This window comes from Halichoerus grypus, chromosome 5 (assembly GCF_964656455.1).
Source record: "Halichoerus grypus chromosome 5, mHalGry1.hap1.1, whole genome shotgun sequence".
In the NCBI taxonomy this organism is placed as follows: domain Eukaryota; kingdom Metazoa; phylum Chordata; class Mammalia; order Carnivora; family Phocidae; genus Halichoerus; species Halichoerus grypus.
In genome coordinates this window covers 116,295,296-116,320,177 of record NC_135716.1, presented here as the reverse complement: position 1 = coordinate 116,320,177, position 24,882 = coordinate 116,295,296, and the positions used below count along the sequence as shown (strand labels likewise).

The 24,882-nt window shown below is 37.2% G+C and overlaps 1 protein-coding gene across 2 annotated transcripts in view; it reads left to right on the top strand.

The window, feature by feature from the left end:
• The window catches only part of HS2ST1 (heparan sulfate 2-O-sulfotransferase 1), a 173,352-nt gene that overhangs the window by 114,966 nt on the left and 33,504 nt on the right, over nt 1-24,882 (top strand). For both annotated transcript variants that reach the window (XM_036073280.2, XM_036073281.2), the window contains exon 2: nt 19,886-20,124. In XM_036073280.2, the coding sequence (XP_035929173.1) occupies nt 19,886-20,124 (239 nt within the window). The remainder of the gene's footprint in view (nt 1-19,885; nt 20,125-24,882) is intronic.

Genomic DNA, 24,882 nt, shown 5'->3' with positions numbered 1-24,882 from the left:
GCTCAAATAGGATTACAGAAAAGCGAAATTGTGTTTTTCACAGAAATAGAGTCCCCTGGAATCACAACACTGGACAGCTGTTAAGAGTATTTAGAGTCCTGAGATAATAAGGAATCCAGGCATCCTTTCAGCAGTCTTCAGTTGTCCTTTCCTCCCAATCAGAGATTTGTGGATGTGTGGAATGACACCACCCCCAGCAATTGTAGCCTTGACCAGAGAGCCCAACTCTTCATCTCTAGGAATAGCAAGTTGCAAGCGAGCAGGGGGTAGTACGCTTTACCTTCACTGTTTTGATGCTGTCCGGCCAACTCAGGTGCCTCTGCAGTGAGGTACTCCGGGCTGGCTGAGCCGTCCACCACGGCAGGTGTCGGCCCGTGTCGATGAGTATGGCGCACCGGCGGCTGCAAGCCAGCTCTCTGCAAGCGGAAACTGCCTTTGTCTTGGCCTCTGCAGAGTCACCCCAGCCTTTCTGCCAGCCATTTCGAATTCTACTCAAACTCAAACAAGCAAGGCAGAGCAAGGACTAGTCAGGCAGCCAGCGAGATCCTGCCACCTCGTCCTCTGTTGTAGTGTGCTTTCCAAATATCTGTCTCTTTCTGGTATCACAGTAATGGTGGCTGCGGAGAGTGAGTTGGGAAGTGTTCTGTCTTCAGTTTTCTTTAAGTTTGTGTTGAATTGGTATTTTTCTTAAATCTTTGGTAGAATTTCCTAGTGAAGCAATCTGGGCCTATTGTTTTATATGTAGGAAGGTCCGTTTCTTTGCTTTGTGGGAAGGTTTTCATCTACAAATTTGACGTCTTTAGTAGATAAAAGGTTATTCAGTTCAGTTACCTATGCTTAAGTGAGCTTTGTTAATTTTTGTTTACCAAAGAATTTGGCCATTTCTTCTAAGTTGTCAAATATATCGGCATAGAGTTGTTTATATAATGTACCTTTATTTTGTGTAGTGACTTCTCCTTATTCCTGATGTTGATAATTTTGTCTTTTCTTCTTTCTTCTTATTAGTCTGGCTACAGACTTACAGTTTTTATTCATTTTTCTGTATTTTCTCTTTTCTATTTTGATTTCTGCTTTTATTTACTGTTTCTAGGTTTTTAGGGCAAAGCTTAGTTCATTAATATTAGACCTTCCTTCTTTTTAAATATGGTTATGTAGTACTGTTAAGTTTCCCTGTAAGCACTGCTTTAGCTACATCTAAAGAAATTTCAGTATATTTCAGTTTTATTAGGATCAAAATGCTTTTCTATTTGCCTTTTTGGTGTTTTCTTTGTACTTGGGGTTACTCGAAGCATGTTGTTTAGTTCAAATATTTGTAGACTTTTCAAATACCTTTTCTGTTACTGGTTGTTAATTTAATTCCATTTTAGTCAGAGAACATCCTTTTTGTGATTTGAATTCTTTCGTATTTATCAAGCCTTGTTTTATGACTCAAAATATGGTCTATCTTGTTAAATGTTCCAGGTGCACTTGAAAAGAATGTGTATCTGTGTTCTGGTTGGAATGTTCTGTAAATGCCAATTGGCCAGTTAGTATTGGCCAGATAGTTGTTCAAGCTTTCTGTATCTTTACTGGTTGGTGAAATCACTAATTATATTTGTGGATTTGTCTATTATTTTGAGTTTTTTACTTGTGTATTTTGAGACCTAAAGGTGCACAGGTTTTTAAGGTCATGTGTGCTTGATAAATTGACCCCTTTATTATTATGTAATAACCTTTTTTCTCTAGCAATATTCTTCTGAAATCCATGCTATTAATATTGCAGCATTTCTTTTTCTTTAGCGCTCGCGGTTCTTGGTCACGCCACTTCGAAGAATGATTGAAGAGGTAGACCAGACCAAGAGTGGTGGGCAGCAAAGCAAAGTTTATTGAGCAACAGTACAAAGCTCCTGAAGAGGGAGGGAGGGGACCTGAGAGGGTTGCCACTGGAGTTTCTAAGTCTAGGGGTTTTTATGGGCTTATTGGTGGGCTGTTTTAATCTGATTAACTCTCCATGCACCTGTCACCCGCCCAGATTTTTGTCCACTTGCTCATCTACATATCAGGTAGTTGTTGGTGTGGGAAGGGGTGGAGGGCTCCTTCCAGGGTGGTGTAAAATCCTTTTAAAGGTGGTTTCCTCTTAGGGTGGGGTCCCTGCCTGCCTTTCTTCCTACTATCCTTCATTGTTAATATGGCCACTCCAGATTTCTTTTGATTTATGTTAACATGATAAGTGTTTCATTCCATCCTTTTCCTTTTAAATCATTTGTTTCTTTTATTTAAGGTGGGTTGCTTGTAAGCAGGATATAGCTGAATCTTGCTTTTTTATCCAGTTTGACAATCTCTGCCTTTTCATTGCATTTTATGTATTATTAACTCTTAATAAGCAAATACCAACTTTCCAAAGATATGAAACTCTAAAATATAAAAATTAATATCAAAACTCTTTGTTATTAAAATACAAAATTAATGACAATAAGTAATATCTAGTTTACGTGTAAGAGTGGAAACTATAATCTGATCAGAATTTCTTCATATATAGGGGCACCTGGGTGGCTCAGTCAGTTAAGCATCTGCCTTCAGCTCAGTTCATGATCTCGGGGTCCTGGGATCCAGCCCTGTGTTGGGCTCCCTGCTCAGTGGAGAGCCTGCTTCTCCCTCTCCCTTTGCCCCTCCCCCCTGCTTGTGTGCTCTTTCTCTCTCTCAAATAAATAAATAAAATCTTAAAAAAAAAAAAAGAATTTCTTCATATATAGTAGAATCTTGCAAAATGAATACCTTTAACATGGTTCTTGAATTAGTGGTTGTGTCCAACACAACCAGTTTAGTCTTATTTCAGACTAAAAGGAATGGGAACAGCAAAGGTCAGTTAGAATCAATAAATATTCCATTTAAATGCATTTGTTAACAGTTTATTCTCAAGAACTTTTTAAATATTTCACGTATGCCTCCCATAATGATGGTTATAGCTTCCTTGAAGGAGGAATTGCCTAGCCTTTGGAGACCTAATGGTTGGTGGGGAGCAGGGAAAGAGATGGGACACACACCTAGCTCAGAAGAATCAGTACCATGAATGGATGTCTCGACTGGAACACCCTTTCAATTAGTTTATACCATGAAGTTGAATAGTGTTATTTTTCACAGCTCTAAACTGTTTCAAAAATTACTGTAAATTCCAAATGGGGATACCAGTGAGCTGTTTACATAGAAAAAAGACTATTCTATAACTGTCTTCTTAATAAGCCAAAAGAAATACTCTATAGAACTTGAATTCTCAGTTCCTGGACCATCATATCAGCATCACTAGGAACTTGATAGAAATGTAAATTCCTTGGGCCCTGAATTAGTTAACTGGAAAATATGGGAAGGCAGGAATCTATATTTTACAAATCCTGCAAGTCATTCTGTTACATGCTCAAATTGAAAACCATTGCTCTGCAGAATGATATATATATATCAGGCTCTAGTGAAATAACAGCAGGTTTTCAGCATCACGAATTCTAATTCTCAAACAGCTGTTGAATTAGGTTTTAATGATCTCCAAACCCAGCTGGAGTTGAGTCCTAGTTTCTCCTTCTTTTTTACTTACTAGTCAATGGAGCATCAGGTGCAGTTGTTGAAGTGTGAAAATAATTCAGCTTTGTAGACAGTATTGGCATTTCTTTCTTGATTTTGAAAATGCTTTAATTTTCTTGGTATGGTATTTTTTTCAGTATTCAAAGCACATCTATTTTAGTGGCAGTTTGGACTTATGCTAAAATATGAGGAAATTTCTGACTCTTCCTGCCAGTTTAATATTAAAATTAATATTTTAGCTGGATTACAAAGTTTACATATAATTGAGTCCCCCCTATTGTATTTTACCTCTAGTGTTTACATTTATGCTTTAGGAACAATTTTTGTCTTCCCTGAATAACTTACTTTCTACCTTCAAATCTTTCATATTATCACATCTTTATTTTACTTTAAAAAGGAATGCTAGAGATTTATTTTAATAAAGTGCATTCTGTAGTAATAAGGCCCAAATATATGCTTTCTGAATTAGAAAACTCATCAAGCCCTCAAAAAGCATTCCAAAGGCATATCAGTAAGATGTAAAGCTAAGGGTATAGGTCTTACAACTGCTTTACTTGTTGAAGTGCACTAAATATGGATATTTAAAAGTGGACAGTGTGGCCAGAAGCACTTAAAATGTTTATTAGTAGGTAAACACATGATCTTGCAGTAATATTCTAAGATTGGTTTTGGTTGTATTGCACATATAGGTAGTGTTAGTGAAAGAAATCTTTAGATTGAAGGCTGATGGTCTTATATTCTATTTTGATGCTCTTTATTTTTAACTCTCTACTTTTCCTTCATGATCCCATTCACTCCCTTGACATCTGTTGCTGCCTTTGGTTGTGACTCCTGAAGTTCTGTCTCTAATTCAGAAATTTCTCCTGAGTTGTATGTCTTCAGCAACCTACACATTATTGCCTGGACATTCCATAGGCACCTAAAACGGACTATGTCTAAAACTGGTAATCCAGGTTTTCCTCACACTAGCCCTGTGAATGTTTATGGAATCAGAGTTACATAATAGCTTGTTCTTCACTTGGTCTTGACCCCAGATGTTTGCGTAGGACCTTATTCTCCATTAAAATGTCATTCTCATTCTTCTCGAAATCTTCCAGAGGTGTCTCAAATGTGGTTAAAAAAAAAAAAAAGGGTAGAATCCCGTCTACCTCCAAGCATCTGCCCTATCTCCTTTTTATCAACTGAGCAACCGTCTCCGATCAAACATCATTGTCTCTGCTGCTTCCCCAAGAGAAAATGTCAGGAAGTACTAGAGCCTCATGTTGCTGAGACTGATGCTAAGTTCCATGTAGAAATAGAGAAATTTCTTATATCTGCCCCCTATCCATGTCATACTTTATCACTTGTGAATCTGATTTGTGTGCCCATATAGGGAGATGGCTAACTATATAACAACTGTTCATGCTTTCCCTCTCATAGTATGTCTTTATTGCTAAGAAGCAACTGCCCACCCAAGGCTAAATTTTTTTTACCACCATCCCTGCAGCTAGGTGTAGCCATATGACTAATGTTTGCCAGGATAGTTGAGATGTTACAGTGTTTTCTCCACCCTATCTTGCCACATCTGCTAACTGGCTGCAAAATGCTTTGAGTTCCTGGAGGAATGTCAAAGTTATAAGAAGGAAGGAAGCTGATTCCTTGAATCATTGTGTAAAAGGCCATCTACCAGTCTGGAACACTCACACTGGTACTTGAATAAGAACTAAACTTTTGTTATGGTAAATGATGGAATTTTATGTGTTCTAGTACTTGATGTTTCCCTAACTAGAATAGTACCCCTGTGTATTACAGAGCCCTTCTTTAAAAACAGCTCCTTTATCATTGTCCTGCATTTCCTTTCTCCAACAGCTCAAACACATGGGTATATGGCTATCCATGGGGCTAGGAGAGAACAGATGCCATATTACACTCTGCAGTCCAGATCTTTTCTGCTATTGTGCTTTCTCTACCCTGTCTTCTAGACCTCTTGGACTTGGTTGTAGTATTATATAAGCTCAAAAAGCCCTTATGAAATAGACTCTTCAACATACCACCTACATATTTGATTTCTCAGTTGGAACTTCAATGTAGCTTACCAAATATCTTGAATTTCTTTCTTCTCCTACCCCAGTTGCTCTTCTTCCTGTTCCTAATGCTCAAACTCGGTGAATGGCACCATGCTCCTCCTTAGTACAGAAGCTTAGAGAAAAGCCTTAACCTCTTCCAGCTTCTCATCTACTTTTTTTCACCTAAGCTTTTATTAGTCTGTCTCTTACCAGTTCGAAAGCTTCATCCTTACTGCAACTACCTTCCTTCAGGTCTTTATCTCTATTATGTCTTCAGAAGATTAATAGTCAATTCCAGGGGTATCAGTCTATAAAGTGATGCCCCATGGAACCTTGCATTGTGGAGGTCTTACATGGACTGTTACTTAAAACTCTTCAAGAATGTGTCTACATTGCTTACAAAGAGGTTATTCTCAAGGTATGGTCCATGGATATCAGGGGTTCTCAAGACCTTTTCAGGGTGTTCACAAAGTACTCCATAACTATTTCCACAATAATTCTGAGTTGTTAGTTGCCTTTTTTCACTAGTTTTCATTTGTACCTCGTACAAAGGAATTGTGACATCAGATTGTACTAGTTATCTTTGTATTCTTTACCACATTGATTCATAGTTACAAAATGAAGCCATTTTCAGTAAGAATGTCCTTTATAAAGCAGTCAAAACCATTGTCTTTATTAAATCTTGACTATTTAACATATGTCTTTTTAATATTCTGTGACAAAATGGAAAGTACACCAAGCACTTCTGCATACCAAAAGTACAATGGTCGTCTTGAGGGAAAGTACTTGTGTTGGTTGAGTTATAAGCTCAACAAGCCACTTTTCCATAAGTTACTGTTTTTACTTGAAAGAAAAATCAACAGATAAACTGGGTTTATTCAGAGTGGGGTAGACATTTTCTCAGAAACAAAGTGAACTTGTCACTTCAAGGAAAATCAACTGACAGTATTTATTGCTATTATAAAATTTGACAAACTTGTGGCTGCCACCACAAACATGACAGCTTCCCAGTACTTAAGGACTTTTCTCGTGAGAATGGCAGTGATATAATGCTTGTGATTTTTTTGCATGGGGGGTGGGATTGTATCATTAAATGTGTTAACATTTGGAGGATCTGTATAACACCATGAACCAGTATTTTTCAAATGACAGTATAAGGTAGATCAATATAACAGTGTATGAAAAGTTTATTAATATGGCTTTATATCCCATTGTAATTAGCCTTTAAGAAACTAACACTTGTTGAGTTTTAGTGTAGTGTCAAGAATATTCCCAATTGTTTGCAAAAGCTATTAAAATATTCCTTTTTCAACTGCGTATGTGTATGAGTCTGATTTTCTTCATAGACTCCAATCCAAAGAATATATGTTTTCATTTTGAATGGAGAAGCAGGTATGAGGATCTAGTTTTCTTTCATTAAGCCAAACATTTATAAAAAAGATATGTAAAAACTCTTTACTAAAATTTTTTTGTTTTGTTTTGGAAAAATACAAAAATATGCCATTAATTTTAACATGTTTTATTTTTAAATGAATTAATATTTTTAAAGTTTTACAGTTTTTATTTTTACTAGGATGATGATAGATATAATCCACATGAACAAAAACTCTTTGAAGTCCTCAATTTTTAGGCTTATATAAAAGAGGTTCCAAGATCAGTAAGTTTGAGAACTGCTGACTTCAAAGTTCATATTCCCAGAATGGTGATTAAGACACTGTGATCTGGCCTCTGCGCACTTGTTTGTGTCAGGTTTTACCTTGCCCTTACCCCTTCTCCCATATTCTAAGCTTATCAAGAACCACCTTTAAGGCCTACATGCACCATTCAGTATTGTGCCTCCAAGCCCTTTTCCATCGTCACAGCATTTTATATTCCCACTAGCAGTGCATGAAGGTGCCAATTCCTCCACATCCTTATTGTTTGGTTGGTTGGTCTGGTTTGGTTTAATTATAGCCATCCTGGTAGGTGTGACTGGTTTTGATTTGTATTTCCCTAACAACTAATGATGATGAGCATTTTTTCTTACGTTTGTTGGTCATTTATGTATCATCTTTGGAGAAGTATCTATTCAGATGCTTTGCCCATGTGAGTATTTTCTTCACAATCAGTATGTGTCCATATGAGTAAGTTTACATTTCCCCTTGAACGTATAAGAGAAAGGAAATTTTAAACTTAAGAGAAGGAAAAAAGAACACTTAGGAGGTTAAAAGTTAAAATGAGAATTTAGATATAAAGTTTACATATAAACATTCCTCTGAAGTTTTCACTGTCAGCTCATTTTTTGGATATGAATAAATACTTGTTGCTGTGGCATTGCAGTACTGTGTAGTGAAATATCCGGAAGAGGTAAACCCATGGGGACAACACGGACTGGTAGTTGCCAGGGGTCAGGGGAGAAGGAAACGTGGAGCACTTGCTTGCTGGGTGTCGGATTTCCTTCACGGTGAAGACGTGTTCAGAGCTAGATACAAATAGCAGTTGCCCACATTGTGAATGTGCTAAATGCCACTGAATTGTTTACTTTAAGATGATTAATTTTATGAGAACTTCACTTTTAAAAATTATCAAAAATAAAGTACTCTCAAGATCTTATTAAATGGGTTCATTAATATTAAAAACAAAAGGATTTATAAGACACTCAACAGTGTATAAAGTACTCATTTTTTTAGAATTTTTTTTTTGTTCATTTGAGACAGAGAGATAGAGCAGGAGCAGTGGGGAGAGGCAGACGAAGAGGGAGAAGCATACTCCCCGCTGAGCAGGGAGCCTGACGTGGGGCTCAATCCCAGGACCTGGAGATCATGACCTGATCTGAAGGCAGACGCGCAACTGACTGAGCCACCCAGGCGCCCTAGCACTCATTTATTTTATTTTTTTTATAAGATTTTATTTATTTATCAGAGAGAGAGAGACAGAGGCAGGCAGAGGGAGAAGCAGGCTCCTTGCTCAGCAAGGAGCCCGATGTGGGACTTGATCCCAGGATCCTGGGATCATAACCTGAGCTGAAGGCAGATGCTTAACCGACTGAGCCACCCAGGCGACCCTAGCACTCATTTATTTTTAATTTAACAAATACTTACTGAGTGCCTTTACATGCAGTGACTTCTCCTAGGCCTTGCAATACAGGTTTTACATATACATTATTCTTGTGCATTAATCCTTAACATTAATGAAAATACATTATAAAAATCAAATTTTCTTTCCAAACTTCATCTCACTGATGAACTACCACTAAAAATATATTGGTTAATGCTCTTGAGATGATTAGGTAAGCATAAGAAAGTAGCTGTTAAATATCACATCAATCCAGTGACCACCAATACAATTCTTTTTGTTGTTAGGTTACTAAGTTAAAGACGTATGAGTTATATTTTACTTAATATACTTGCTAAGCTGGACTGTAGTTTTTTACAGTTATTACACAAATTAAAAAATGTGAAATTCTCCTAAGTTATAACCTTCTTTTATTATCAATCTAAGAAATACACTAATCACCTATATAAAATAATAATATTGGTAGTAGCTAACATGGAGTTCTCACTATGTATTTTAAATTTATATGCATCATCTGTTATATGCATGTTCTGTGGTAAGTTTTTATATGCATTCTCATGTTTTGATTTTTTAAAACAGTCCAAAGAGGCACCATTATTATTACCATCTAGATGAGGAAACTGAGTGTCAAAGAAGTAATCCCCATTTGAATACTGATGTTAAATACTGATGTCAGGATACCGTTCCCATGTGCTCCACATTTAACTGGTTGTCTGAGATTGATTGATTGATTGGTTTGTTTTTTTTTTAAAGATTATATTTATTTATTTGACAGAGACACAGCGAGAGAGGGAACACAAGCAGGGGGAGTGGAGAGGGAGAAGCAGGCTTCCCGCTGAGCAGAGAGCCTGATGCAGGGCTCGATCCCAGGGTCCTGGGATCGTGACCTGAGCCTAAGGCAGATGCTTAACAACTGAGCCACCCAGGCGCCCCTGGTTGTCTGAGATTTAGTCTGTTTCTATATTAGTATAGAGTTGAACCGCACAGTTAAATACAGAATGATAATATTATAGATGTACTTTTTTTTCAGGTACTTATTTTTTAAATATAAAATATTATAGTTAAGGGGCGCCTGGGTGGCTCAGTTGTTAAGTGTATGCCTTCGGCTCAGGTCATGATTCCAGGTCCTGGGATCGAGCCCCGCATCGGGCTCCCTGCTCCGCGGGAAGCCTGCTTCTCCCTCTCCCACTCTCCCTGCTTGTGTTCCCTCTCTCGCTGTGTCTCTCTCTCTGTCAAATAAATAAATAAAATCTTTAAAAAAAAAAATTATAGTTAAAAATCATAGGTTAACCAACTTTAAGACTTCATTCTTTATGCATCTCCATCACTTGAAATGAATAATTTGATAGAAAATGGGGACTCAAGCAATCTATTCCTATTTTCAGTTTCCATCAGTGAACAGAAAGAAAGAATATTTAAAATTATAGTCAGAGGAATGAAAAGAAAAACTAGTGAAGAAAGGGAACAGAGCCTAGGAACCCTAAGGGACATGATCAGGTGGACCAACATAAACTGTTAATCTTAACTGCAGATCCTTTGTATGTAATAAGTGGCTTTTTTCTTGCTGCTTTCAAGATTCTCATTTTGGCCTTGGCTTTTAACAGTTTGATTTAATTTGTCACTGTGGATTTCTTTGAGTTTATCCTTCTCGTAGTTCATTGAGCTTGAATGTGTAGATTCATGTCTTATAACAAGTTTTGGAGGTTTTCAACCTTTTTTTCTGCACATAGTCCTGTATATGTTTTGTTAGATTTACAACTGGGTATTTTTTGTGTGTGATTATAGATAATACTGTAATTTTCATTTTTGTGTCTATGTGTTTATTTTTAGTATAGAAATACAGTTGTATTTTGTATTTTTTTAATTTACTTTTTTTGAGGGGGAGAGGGGAGCAGAGGGAAAGGGAGAGAGAGAATCTTAAGCAGGCTCCACACCCAGCATGGAGTCTGATGCAGGGCTCAATCTCATGACCCTGAGATCATGACCTGAGCCGAAATGAAGAGTTGGACATTTAACCTGAGTCACCCAGGTACCCCAGGATTTTGTATTTTTATTTTATATCCTGGAACTTTGCTGAACTGACTTATTCTAGGATTCTTTTGTTTTGTTTTTGTAGATTCCTTGTGATTTTCTTTGTAGAAAATTATATCATCTTCAAACAGGGTTGCTTTAATGCACTAGCTAGAACTTCCAACACCATGTTAAATAAGAGTAGTGAAACTGCAGTAGCCTTGTTCCTGATCTTAGAAGGAAAGCATTCAATTTCAGTTTTTCACTATTAACTATAATGGTAGGTGTAGGATTTTGTAGAGGAACTTTTTCTGTATTCCTATTTTTCTGAGAGTTTTTATCATGAACAGAAGTTCACTTTTGCCAGATCCCTGGGTATTTCATTTTCAGAAGTTTCAAAACTATGAATTCAATTTCCTTAATAGTTATAAAGCAGTTCAAATTATAAATTTCATATTGAACGAGTTCTCAGTTTGTTTTTCAGGGAAGTTGTCCATTTTATCAGGCTGTCAAATTTATGCGTGTAAAGCTATAGTATTCTTCTATCCTTTTGATGTCTGCAAAATCTCTAGTGATGTCTTGTTTGCTCCTAATATTAATAATTTATCTTTATTTTTATCAGTCTTGCTAAAATTTTATCAATTTGTTTTTTTTTCAGAGAACCAGTTATTTGTTTTATTCATTCCCCCCCATATTGTTCTGTTTTCAGTTTCATTGGTTTTTGTTCTTTATTATTCCATTCCTTATTGCTTTGAGTTTATCTTCCTCTTTTTCTGGTTTTTGAGGTAGGAGCTTAGATGATTGTTTGGAGACTATTCTTTTTTGATGTATGCATGTAGTTGTTGTAAATTTCCCTCTCAGTCCTGCATTAGCTGTATCCCACAAATTTTCTTTTAATTCGCTTCAATGTCTTTTTAAAATTTCCCATGATACTTTTATTTTTTGTTTGTTCTCTCTGGTTTTGTTGTTTCTGTTTTCTTCTTTCTGCATTCCTGTAGGTTTTATATTTTTTTTAGAATTATGATTTATCTAGTGTTTTTGAGTTTAAAGTCTTCATATAGCTTTTTTCATGGTTGCTTTATCTATTTATATAAATATCACTTGTCACAGTCTACTGGTGTCATAATTTTACCAATTCAAGTGAAGTATAGATACCTTACTGCCTTTTACATCCCTTTACTATCTGTCATTTACAATATAATTGTCTTAAATACTTCCTCTGTATATATTTAGAACCACATCACACAATGTTTAGATAACTTTCTTAAGCTAACCTTTAAGGTAGATCTACTGGTGGTAAATTCGCTTAGTTTTCTTTCAGATGAAACTATCCCATTTATCTTTTTCATTCCTGAAGATTATTTTCTCTGGGTATAGGATCTTTTTGTTTCAGCACTTGAGAAACATTGTGCCACTTCATGCTGTTATTCTACTATTCCAGTTTTCTCCTATAGTTAAGGCTTCATGTGCTCTGGCTACTTTCAAGATTTTTTTCTTTGTCTTTATTTTTCAGAAGTTTAATTATGATGTGTCCTATTATTGGATATCTTTGGTTTATCTTGTTTGGAGTTTGCCCAGTATTTTGAACCTTTATGTTTAGGTCTCTTGTCAGAATGTCATGTTTTCAGCTGTGAATTCTTTCAGTACTATTATAGCCTTGCCTTCTTTCTCCTCTCATTTCAAGACTCTGTGACAGAGGGGTGCCTGGGTGGCTCAGTTGGTTAAGTATCCAACTCTTGGTTTCTGCTCAGGTCGTGACCTCAGGGTTGTAAGATCGTGACCCGCGTTGGGCTCCATGCTCAGCATGGAGTCTGCTTGGGATTCTCTCTCTCCCTCTGCCCCTTACCCCCAGTTGGGTGCTCTCTGTCTCTCAAATACATAGATCTTTTGTTATATCCCACAGTTCCCTCAGGCTCTGTTATTGTTGTTTGCAACATATTTTCTCACTGTTACTGCTATTGAGTAATTTCTTTTGTTCTGTCTTCCAGTTTATGAAACTTTTCTCCTTTCTTACCTACCATTCTGCTGTTGAGCCTATTCAGTTCTTTATTTTGCTTATTTTAATTTTGAGTTCTGAAATTTCCATTTAAGTCTTTTTTATATATTATTTTTTATTACTGAGCCTATTTGCTGAGGCTTTCTGTTTATTCATTTGTTTCAAGCTTGTTCATAATTGTTCATGAAAGCATTTTTATCATGACCACTTTAAATCTTTAATAATTCTAACATCTCTGTCTTCTGGATGTTGTTGTTTCTTGATTGTCTCTGTTCATTGGGTTTGAGATCTTCCTGGTTCTTGATATGTTGAGTAGTATTTGAAACTTGGACATTTTTGTATTCTGATGTGACTCTGGATAGTATTTAAATCTGTTTCAGTTGACTTTTTCTGATGCTGCTCTGGCAAGGGGAGGGGTGCTCCTTTTTTACTTCCAAGTGGAACTGGAAGTCCAGGTCCTCTATCAGCCGGTGGGCTCGTTCTTACTGCTGGGCAGAGGTGGGAGTGGCTTTAGCACACTGGAGGATGGTACAAGTCCTGACTCTCCACCTGTCTCCTCTAACCCTGCCAAGAAGGGGAGAGGTAGGGGCCCCACATCACTGCCCTGTGGAAGTAGGTGTGTTTGCATGGTCTCCCTGACTGTAGAGGTGGCTTGATACCTGCTGCCTGGGATGAAGGTCCTGGCTCCCTGCTTGGTCTTCTCTGACACCACCCTATCAGGGACATTGAGTACCTCATTACAACCTTGTGAGGGTAGAAGTCTGGCTGCCTACCTGTCCTGGAGGGTGGAGAGGAGACCAGTTTTTTCTGTAGGGTTTGACTAGAGCTGTCATTGTCTAAGAGTTTTCAGTCTTGGTTTGCTGTCACTCCCTTGGTCCTTTGGCTAGAGAATAGGCTATTGTTTGGGTTCTTCCTCTGTGTGCCCATTTCTGGGCTGCCAGCCACTATTGCTCCAGAGCTGGGGTATGTGACGGGAACTTGCCACTTTGTCATTCCTGAGTCCCAAGAACCCTAACTAGTTGGCCGGCTGCCTTCTCTCCTACCTTCTAGTCTTGTGCTTGTCTTATAACATCCAGGGTTTTTCGTTGTCCATAGTGGAAAGAATAGCAAAACATTGGTCTACTCCATCTCCCTTGAAGTGAAAGGTGCTATCAGCTCTTTTTTTTTTTTTTTTACCGGATGATCCACTTAGACATAACTTTTAATGATCGCTCAAGCACCCTTTGTTGACTGCCTGGAAACCACACAAGAAAGCACTGGCCAGTGTTCAGTGTCCAGCCTTCAGCCTTTCATGTAGAAATTTATTTTGTCAGACCCATGGTGGTTGAGTTCAAGGAGACTGATACAGGCTGAAAATATTCTTAAGAAAATGATGTATACAACAAGACAGCCATATTTAATTTATAGTGATTGCCAAGTACTACATCTGTGAGGATCAGGTGGTGGTGTTTTTTTGTTTGTTTGTTTAATGATTTTATTTATTTGACAGATAGAGGCACAGCGAGAGAGGGAAACACAAGCAGGGGGGAGTAGGAGAGGGAGAAGCAGGCTTCCCGCCGAGCAGGGAGCCCATGCGGGGCTCGATCCCAGGACACTGGGATCACAACCTGAGCCGAAAGCAGACGCTTAACAACTGAGCCACCCAGGCGCCCCATGGTGGTTTGGTTAGATAGTACATTCACAGCAAGTGGTGCTGAAGAAAGAATCCGTTAAATAGCTTCATAATAACTTTCTTTTGGTGCAACTTTGTCCCTTCCTACTTTACATAGTGTATACATATTTTGGGGAATAAATTATACTTCATAACAGGGTTGGGGATTTACACAGTTCAGGGTTAATCCCTAGAGAATGCTGAGGATCCACTTTAATTCAGATATTTGATGGCAGCAAGCTGTTAGAGCCCAGTTTATCTAGCTGTGCAACAGGCATCCTTGCATTGCCCAGACAGGTCAAGTTTTGTGCCAGGGCATCCTTACCCATAGACATTTCTCAGGTGGACACTGCTGCTTTCCTCAGTGATTTCTATTTGCCTACAGTCCTTACTAATGAGTAACCTATTTTTATAATTATCTATATATACTACTGCCTTAAGGCAGTTTACTGTTAGGTTTGTTGTCCTTGGAGCTTTTTTTTTTTTTTTTAAGTAGTTAATCTGGGGTCATAGAGCCCCCTCCTTGAAATGCCCAAGTCAGTCTTTCTGGAGAAAGGGTCCATAGTTTTTATCATACTCTTATGACCCAAAAAGTCATGATGCCACTAATACTTTTGCTCTGCCCTGTCATGCATATATGGTTTGAATCTCTTATGAACCATCTTAGCTTATTATCTCCTGAAGTATTAATAGTGTCTTGCCCATTTCTGTGTTTTTCTTATAATTGTAAATATTAAAATCTGGTAATTTTTTTCTTAGTATTCCTTACCTTTTATTTATTACATATTTACTTGTATTCTTTTTTTTTTAAAGATTTCATTTCATTTATTTATTTGACAGAGACACAGCGAGAGCAGGAACACAAGCAGGGGGAGTGGGAGAGGGAGAAGCAGGCTTCCCGCCGAGCAGGGAGCCTGATGCGGGGTTCGATCCCCTGAGCCGAAGGCAGACGCTTAACGACGGAGCCACCCAGGCACCCCATGTATTCTAACTATATATTTTTTACTTTAACATGCAGAAGTTTCAGTATTTGAAAACAAGGCAATGTATTGCTCTTTCCTTCTGTTATTTCTTTTCTCCCTTAAGTCCTAATCTGTTATCCACAGTACAGAGATATACTACACATTTTGGACATTTGTGAAGTATTTATTTTCTGCTGAGACCATTTTAAAATTGAGCTGTGGCAGGGGGAGAGAGTTATATATGCATGGGTCCTTTAATTTGTATAAAACACAAAACTTATTTCTCTATAAATGTATAAGTTAAATTATTTAGTACATTGAACATTTAATAACATGTTCAAGGAGAAAAGGTGTTCCCCAAAACAATAATCTTAAAGTTAAAAAAAAATTGTCATTAAAAGATGTGTTGTGATTTAAAAAAAAATCTTCACTTCTGTTTTCTTTTGTTTTTCTGTAGTCTGATACATCTTTGTGACTTTAATGCTGTGTAGGATCTGGTTTGGTGTATTTAGTGCAATGTTTTATATTTAGCTTGATCATTACATTCTGGCCCTAAATAAGGCCTTTAATGCCCTGCCAATGCAGAAATAGGTAATTACTGCTGTTATGAATGGTCTTTTAAAAGACTTGAGTTTGTTGATAATTTGCCACAAGGAAAGGTTTCACTGAGCTGAGATATATGCCACCCTGTGCAGGAGCCTAGAAGAACTAGAATCGCCGTGGAGTTCAGTGTCTGTCTTCAGTGTTGTGCATGTTAGTGCCACTGGTGCCTGGCTTGTCTGTAATTTCATGACTCTCGGATCGCACCCCATGTTGTTTGTAGGCCTCACATTTTGTGGTGGTTCTGAAATAGCTTGCGTAGCAGATTCTTTATAATTCATTACTCAAACATGAAAAAAAACATTACTTCAGAAAGCATCGTAAGTATTTTAAGTTACTGCCTACATTCTCTAAGTGCACTACAAATGTGCTGTAACTAATAAAGCTTCCCCATTGATTTAAGAGATCTTGGAAGAAGCTGTACTAACTAGATGTAGAGCATCTTTGATAAAAAAGAATTGGAACTGTCGAATACCTAGTAAGTAAAGAATATGGCTATATTGCAAACACCCTTACTGATTTCACATTTGTCACAGGTGGAAAGAGATAGTATTTTACCCTCAGCAGTTATTACTATTCAACTAAGCGAGACTTGATTTTTTTAAAAAGATTTATTTATTTATTTTAGAAAAAGAGAAAGCATGAACAGGGGGAGGGGGAGAGAGAATCTCAAGCAGACTCCCCGCTGAGCATGGAGCCCAACTCGGGGCTCCACCTCAGGACCCTGAGATCATGACCTGAACCGAAATCAAGAGTCGGACACTTAACTGACTGAGCCACCCAGGCGCCCCGAGATTTGATGTAATAAACAAATATTCCTAACAAAAATGCTCTTGATATTCCACACTGTTTTTATCTTTTTATGTAGTTTTAGGCATAACACTATGTTAATAATTATCCTGTTTGTTAAAGCAAAGTAAAAACACTTGAAAAATAGAAAATGCATATAAATATGTTATTGAATGAGGAAAGTATTGACTCCCATATTTGCACCTTTGCATAGAAGTCTTTTTAAATTGTGTTAATATATACTGCATATAATTTAATACCATGATGAACCAAGAACTATGATTAATTTTTACAACATGTGACATGGTCTGGCTAGAGTTTTATCACTACAAAAAAATTTTAAAAATCCACAGACTAAATGATCACTTCTTTTTAAAAATATTTTTAAGGGGCGCCTGGGTGGCTCAGTTGGTTAAATGTCTGCCTTCGACTCAGGTCATGATCCCAGGGTCCTGGGATCGAGCCCCACATGGGGCATCCTGCTCAGCGAAGAGTCTGCCTCTCCCTCTTCCTCTGCCTGCCGCTCCCCCTGCTTGTTCTCTCTCTGTCAAATAAGTAAATAAAATCTTAAAAAAAAAAAATTTTTTTTTAATTTAGTAGCTGATTTTCCCAATTTGTTGGGCATATAAAATTTTATTAGGTAGATAATTATAAATACTATTAATGTTGCAGATTTTCTTTAGTCATTAAGTATTCTATAGGTAAAAGGGGTACCCGTATATGAAATAACACATGAAGTCTTCTTTTCCAAGTACTTGATTTCAGAAAAACCAGTTAAAGTCAAGTCAGCATTGTTGCTCGTAGGTGAATCTTTTAAAGGCAATTTGTTGCACGTCTGGGCTGCTAGAGGAGACCTCTCACGCTTCTGTCAGCCCTTGAATGACAGCGGAACTGTTTTATTTCCCTCTGTGGAAAGAGGATGGTGTATGTACCTAACAATATTGTAATAGTTTTGGATCTGATGACAGTTTGAGGTTGTTTGGGAGATAAGAGTCCTTAAAAATTATTGAATATAATAATGTATGTAGGTTCTCAATAAATACTTGTTCTATTTAACCTGAGATAGCTTCCAGATCTTATGTAGATGCTTGTAACCTCATATATTACCTTGATTTATAGGTCCATTTGGAAAGCACTGTCAATTTGAAAAGTATTATGCTTTCTATCATGTAGCATGTGATTCTTAAGTCTGCCCTGCTTCCTTTTTCTTTCTCTTTCTTCTTAGCCTCCTTCTATAGATTATCTCTACTTGCTACTTAAATTTTGGTATTTCCTGAGATTCTGTCCCAGAGTCTCTTTCCCATGCTACATATTCTAGATTATCTGGGCAGTTGCATTCATTTCCATGGTTTTCCCAGATATCTTCTACTTGAATGTTTATTCTCAACTCTTGACCTATGTGCCCAATTATCTACATAACATCTCCTGGATATCCCAGGCAATCCAACAGTGTGTTCAACATTAAGCTCATTTACTTCTCTGCACATTCTCGTCCAACTCTCCCAAGGGGAAGAAAAAAAAAAAAAGGAAACATATATGCATATACGTATAGATAAATATATGCACTACTCCTCCTGTTTTGGAAAGCCCACAGGCCTGGAACTTTTATTCAAGTCTTGTGAATGTGAATCCTCAGCTCAGAGTATATTTTCTATAATGTGGTGACCATATCTTCTGAACCAAAATATAAGATTCATGGTTTGACAATATTTGAAGCCTGCGCTTGTTACTGTAATTATACCTCATTGCTTTTTCATGTCATTGTATTAAGTCATGGTTTATGGTAGACAGATACTAATAACACATACGATATTAAAAAATTGCTATTATGAGACATGTGGTATGTGGGACATATGCATGCATTGTGTGTGTGATTCTACCTAGTTAGGGAGATCAGATAATACTTCGCCTTTGAGCAATGATGACATTCCATGTGGAGGTTGAGGAATTCACCAGGCAGCATTAGGGTACAGGAGAAATGGAAGAGTGTGAGAGAGCTGCACAAAGATCTGGCGGTAGGAGGGTGCACGGTATGTGTCTCTGTGCAAGGTAATTGTAATCGTGTTAGAGGTTTTTATCCCCTCATTTCTCTCTTCCCCCTCTCTTGCTTCCTTATTCTAAAAAACATTCAAAGCTAAAGCTTCTATTAAATAGAGAGTAATAGTAATAGGATGCAAAATACTAACTGCTTTTCAAACTGCATGGTAGTGATTTGAGTTAGATGAACCATTTAAGGAGTAAACATAGCCAGGACTGGGACACGGTGGCTCAGCCAGTTAAGTGTCTGCCTTCAGCTCAGGTCATGACCCTGTGGTCCTTAGATCGAGTCCCACATCGGGCTCCTTGCTCAGCGGGGAGCCTGCTTCTCCCTCTTCCTGCAAATCCCCCTACTTGTATGCGCTCTCTCTCTCTCTCTCTCTCTGACAGATAAATAAAATCTTAAAAAACAAAACAAAACAAAACACAGCCAAGACTTGCAACACCAAAAAGAAAAAGGATTTGTAATGGTATAGTTTCTACTCTTGTTATGTAAAATCACTCCAGCATTTATAACCATTGCCCTGCTACCTTTTGATAAACGAGGTAGTAATTAAATCCTAAGTATAAATTTCAGAATCTTTGCTTAAATTCTAAGTGACTTATTTTCTAAATGTACTTTTTACCGTGAAGTTTAGTATTCCATGCAATCTGTCTTTGTGTGTTTGAGAGTTAATTCAGGCTGTAGAAATTCTATTAGAATGTAGTGTGGGGCGCCTTGGGTGGCTCAGTTGGTTAAGTGTCTGCCTTTGGCTCAGGTCATGATCCCAGGATCCTGGGATTGAGCCCTGCGTCGGGCTCTCTGATCCTTGGGGAGTCTGCTTCTCCCTCTCCCTCTGCCTGTCGCTCCCCCTGCTCGTGCTTGCTCTCTCTCTCTCTCTCTCTCTCTCTGTCAAATAAATAATAAAATAAAATATTTTTTAAAAAATCTAAAAAAAAAAAAAGAACATAGTGTGACTTTTGTACTACATCGGTCTCCGGTCTGTGGTATTCTAAACTTGATGACTGTTTATTCTGTTTTTCTGTATATGCATGTGTATTATATTTCAAAGAGTAATTCTGAATGTTCGGTCTTCAAAACATTTCAAGTGCTCTTACTCATTTCTTGAATAGGAAAATTATGTTCGAGGAATTGGAAATTATTTTCATTGTCTTTAAAAAGTGAACTCATAACTGTTTTTCTTTGCAGAAAGGGCTATTGCAAGACATGAAGTTCGAGAAATTGAGCAGCGACATACAATGGATGGTCCTCGGCAAGAGGCAGCGCTGGATGAGGAGGAGGACATGGTGATCATTTATAACAGAGTCCCCAAAACTGCAAGCACCTCCTTTACCAATATTGCCTATGACCTGTGTGCAAAGAATAAATACCATGTTCTTCACATCAACACTACCAAAAATAATCCAGTGATGTCACTACAAGACCAGGTAAACACATAGGGGATAAGTAAATGTTTTCTGACACTTCCTCATTCATATTTTGTATCTCAAGAGGAAAAAACATTTTAAGGGGTATGTGTACTGACCCCAATGAATTGTAAGTCTCTTGGGGGACAGGACCAAGCAAACTTTTTTTTTAAGATTTTATTTATTTGAGAGAGAGAGAGAGCGTGCGTGAGTTGGGGGCGGGGGGCGCAGAGGGAGAGGGAGAAGGAGGCTCCCTGCTGAGCAGAGAGCCAGCCATGGGACTTGATCCCAGGATCCCGGGATCACGACCTGAGCCGAAGCAGACGCTTAATTGACTGAGTCATCCAGGTGCCCCCCCCCCCAAACAAACTTCTCTATAATTTTGCATTTTTCACAGTATTTGGTATATTTCCTTGCATATTATATGTATTTAAATATTTGTAAAATTAATGAACTTATTAAAAGCTTGAATTTTTGAAGAGAAAATGATGCTCTTTAGTATGGTATCCTTTTAAAAATATGAAATATTTTTAGCAAGATACCTTGCAACAAAAATCATTCTGTTGTCTCATTTTATGATAAAGAAATCTTTATTTAATGAATACCTGTGTTCTGTATCGCTCAGTTTTGTGACTAGCCTCCTAAACTTCATCTTATCTTTTTTTTTTTTTTTTTTTAACTTCATCTTATCTTTACTAGTAATTTATATAATATTAGCTACAAACTCCTGGAGAACGGGAATTGTGGTTTATATTTTTAACATAACCTTGCCTTTAAATTGTCAAGAAACTTTAGATAAACAAATGGATAGATATGAAATAGTCTTAAGAAAAGTAGAGGAAATTATCTCATGAAATAAAATCACTTATCTCTTTAGCAATAGTAGCACACATTTTTTCCACACCTGGAGTTCTCACTATAATTATAAATAAATAGAATTCTCTATAAATATTGAAGGGAATGGGAATTGGGGCCTATGAGGAGAAAAGATAATATTTGAAAATACTATGTAGAATTAAATACCATGTTAAGGTAGCCTAGGTTTTGTGATAGTCATACAGTTAAGAATGTATTTATCTGTTTGAAAACAGCTGAACTTGTTTATTACAGAACTGACTCTTATCCTACTCTTAAGCAAACTTATAATCCTTACCCTGAAGCAAGAGAGTAACACTGATACATAAGGTTAAGGTTTGCTTTCTTAGCTGTTTGTAAAGGCTAATAGTATATGGTATATCATCTGCCCATATAATTCTTGGCTCTCTGCAGTATCCTCAATTACTCTTTCTCATAAAACCAAAAATCTACATCCATCAGCCAAACTAAATAACTCTTCTGTAAATGAGAAGAAACATGAGCTTATTTAGCTAAGTGGGTCATAAAAACTATTCATTATGTAATATTGTATATCTCAAGGGGCAAGTATCCTAAATAATCCATTTTTATATAGTGTGTGGTAGATGTTAAATTTCTTTGCTTGATTGCTTTTCAAAATACATCTTGGTTTAAAAGGAACATCTCTTAATATTCACATAGTAATTTTAGATTTATTCAGTAGTATTTTTTTAGAAAATACAAAGTTACCTTGCTTATTTTGTGTCCAGCATTACAAAGTTGTGTGGCAGCTATAAGATGTCTGACAGTAATATTGGCCATTTTTTTTTTCATGAAATAAGAGTCTCTGGAAGCTCTCCACATATGACATTTACAAGCATCATGTAGTGATACATTTTCACAGTTGCATTTGGATGAGATAAAACTTCTGTTTTTCTTTCAATAGCTTGTTAGTTATATATAGGAAAAAAAAACCCATTAGAAGAGAAGCATAAACGCTATCTTAAAAGCAGTTGGATTACATAATGAGCAGCACTTACAACATGTTTGTGTGGGACAGAGTAGAGAAATAGTCTCTAGCTCCAGCTCTTTCCTGGATGTATTTTGTACATACTGTACTAGGCACTGTGCTAAACTGTTCACATGCTTAATTATTCTCAGATTTTAGAGGCAAAGTCCAAATATTTTGAGTCAGGTATGAAACTATTGAGTGGATAATAGCTATCTCTGCATATTCTGCCATCCTTAGGAATAGTTGTCAACTCTGCTCTCACGTTTTCATTTATTTATTGAGTATGTAATATATACAGAGATGGTGCTACATTTTTTTTTTTTAAAGATTTTATTTATTTATTAGAGAGAGAGCACGAGAGGGGGTCAGAGGGAGAAGCAGACTTCCTGCTGAGCAGGGAGCCCAATGCGGAACTCGATCCCAGGACCCTGGGATCATGACCTGAGCCAAAGGCAGATGCTTAACCAGTGGAGCCACCCAGGCGTCCCTGGTGCTACATTCTTAAAGAAATAAAAAGCAAGGCCACATCTTTCAAGAAGCTTATTTGTAATTTACTTGGAACATAAAACATAGATGTAGGAACTATGAAGATTATTTAAAGAAAACATCATTTTATGGTATTCTTACCAAATTATTTAATCCAAAATGTTTCTCACCAGAATGTTTAATCCAGACCTAATCTTGAACAAACAGGCAAATCCATCTTGTTAGAGCATTCTCCAGAATAATTGTCCTGAACTCCTGTAAAGTATCAACATCATGACAACCAAACAAGGTGAGGTGAGGAGACTAAGAGATATGAAAACCAAATGTAATGTGCGATTTGTAATTGGATCCTTGATCAAAAATGTCTGCTACTTGTTTTCAGATGGTTCAGAAAAAAGCGTGTGTGTGCATGTGGAGAGAACAAAGAGAGAAGCAAAATATGGCAAAATGTGAAGTTAGTGAATCTTAGTGAATGGGTATACAGATGTTCACCATATTCTTTCAACTTTTCTGCGGTTCAGAGATCTTTCACAATTCAGAAATTGGAATAAAATAAGAGGAAAAGTTAGAACAAGGAAATGAAAAGATAAGCATTTGAGAGTATGAGGCATGGGAAGAGTAAGCAATGAGAGGGAGACAGACTCAGTCATGGGAGGTATATCTGTGAGTGTGCTTTACTCAGTGAATAGGCAGGGATTGTCAGGAGACAGGTGATTAGTTAGCTCTTGTAGTTAGAAAATGAAGTTTACTCTGCTATCATGAAAATGTCTGTTGTAGAGAACATCTTGTCTTTAAAGTAACTGTCAGATAGGTGTTAAGTGGCAGGGTCTTTTAGCATCTTTCTTAATTCTTTTCTACTCTTCATCTGTTTAGGTTTGTGATCATATTTAACCCCTTTCTAAGCATTGGAAATATTCCAGAATTTGCATTCTCTGTAGGACAACATAGTAATTTTTTTCTTTTAATTCACTGTTAGGGCACCTTCTGGTCTTTTGCATTAGAGCCCATGATTTGATGTTAGTTGCAGATACTGATATTTCAGAGCATCACTTTAGATGAGTGCTTCCTAACTTGTAATGTGTGTATCAATCATCAGTTAAAGTAGATTCTGATTCAGAAGGACTAAGATGGAACCTGATGCCAAAACTGATTCTTCTGGTCCTTGAACCACAGTTTGAGTAGCAAAGATCTAGAACCTAGTTCTCAATGGGTTATGAGAAGATGCATATTATAGTCTTCCTAGGATGATGAAGTACTTGTCTTTAAATTCATATTCCAACCTCCCCATCAAAATCCATATTCCTTACCTTGGCCACCAGGCCCTTTTAAATCTAGCCCTTGTCCATTACTCCATCCTCTTGTTTACTAGCCACATTGGCCTTTTGGTTCATTGAATGTACCAAGCCTTTCCCATTTCAAGGCCTCTGCACTTAACATTATGTCTTGGAATACACTTCTTCTGGTTTCTCACTATTGACTTCATGTTATCCTTTTAACATCCTCCAGGAAAACCTTACTTGTCTCTCCTATATATTAAATACTTCTTCCAAGTTACTGTGCACCATCATTCTTTCTGTATCTTTCCTATTTCTGATTTGTTTGTTTCCTATTGGTCTTTTCCTCTGTATAAGCTCCTAAAAGGCAGGAACCTTGTTCATCATATTATTCACCACTGTATTCCTTGTGTTTAGAATGGTGTCTGAGACATAGTACATATGCTCCATAAAATTTTTGTTAATGAATGAATGAATGAGAGAACAAATGAATGGAATTAGGTTCTGAAAGTAGTTCTTAATTCAGCACAATGCCAGTGATGATAATTACTGGCAGAATGAGCCCCTCTGATTGATGGTAATATGTTCTCCCCTTACCTCAGGTGATTTGGGACACACCCACCCTTCTGCAAAAAGGACTGAACAATACAGTTCTGGACTTGGGTGAAATATGTTCTGTTGCTGCTGAACCTTTTTTATCCAATTATTATTCACTTTTCCTTTTTGTGTAGAAAACTTCCTTTCTAGTCTCATAAAACTACCCAGAGCTGTACAGTGGATGTTTATTTTAAGTATAGGCATGAGTAGGTGTTTGGTATATAGTAATTACCCAAGTTAATAGTAGTATTCATTCACTAGATAGTAATTACAAAGCTGGAATTTGGCCAGGATTGTCAGGATGACATTCCTACTTATAGATGGTGAAAGCAAGTTCTTTCAGATAATTAATGTTGAGACGAATCTTATTAGAAATGTAGGTCTAGGTACACTGTTATGGTGCTTTCTTAGCTTTTTTCTGTCGCACTGGTTCAGGTCTGAGTCTACTAACAGATAAATCACAGCACCAATCCCTACATCGCTTGTATTTTCCCTAAAGATCTCCTTTGATGACTTGCTAGCCTGACTCTGCTTGAGTTATAAAATCTGACAGAAATCACAGTTTCGGATCTGCTC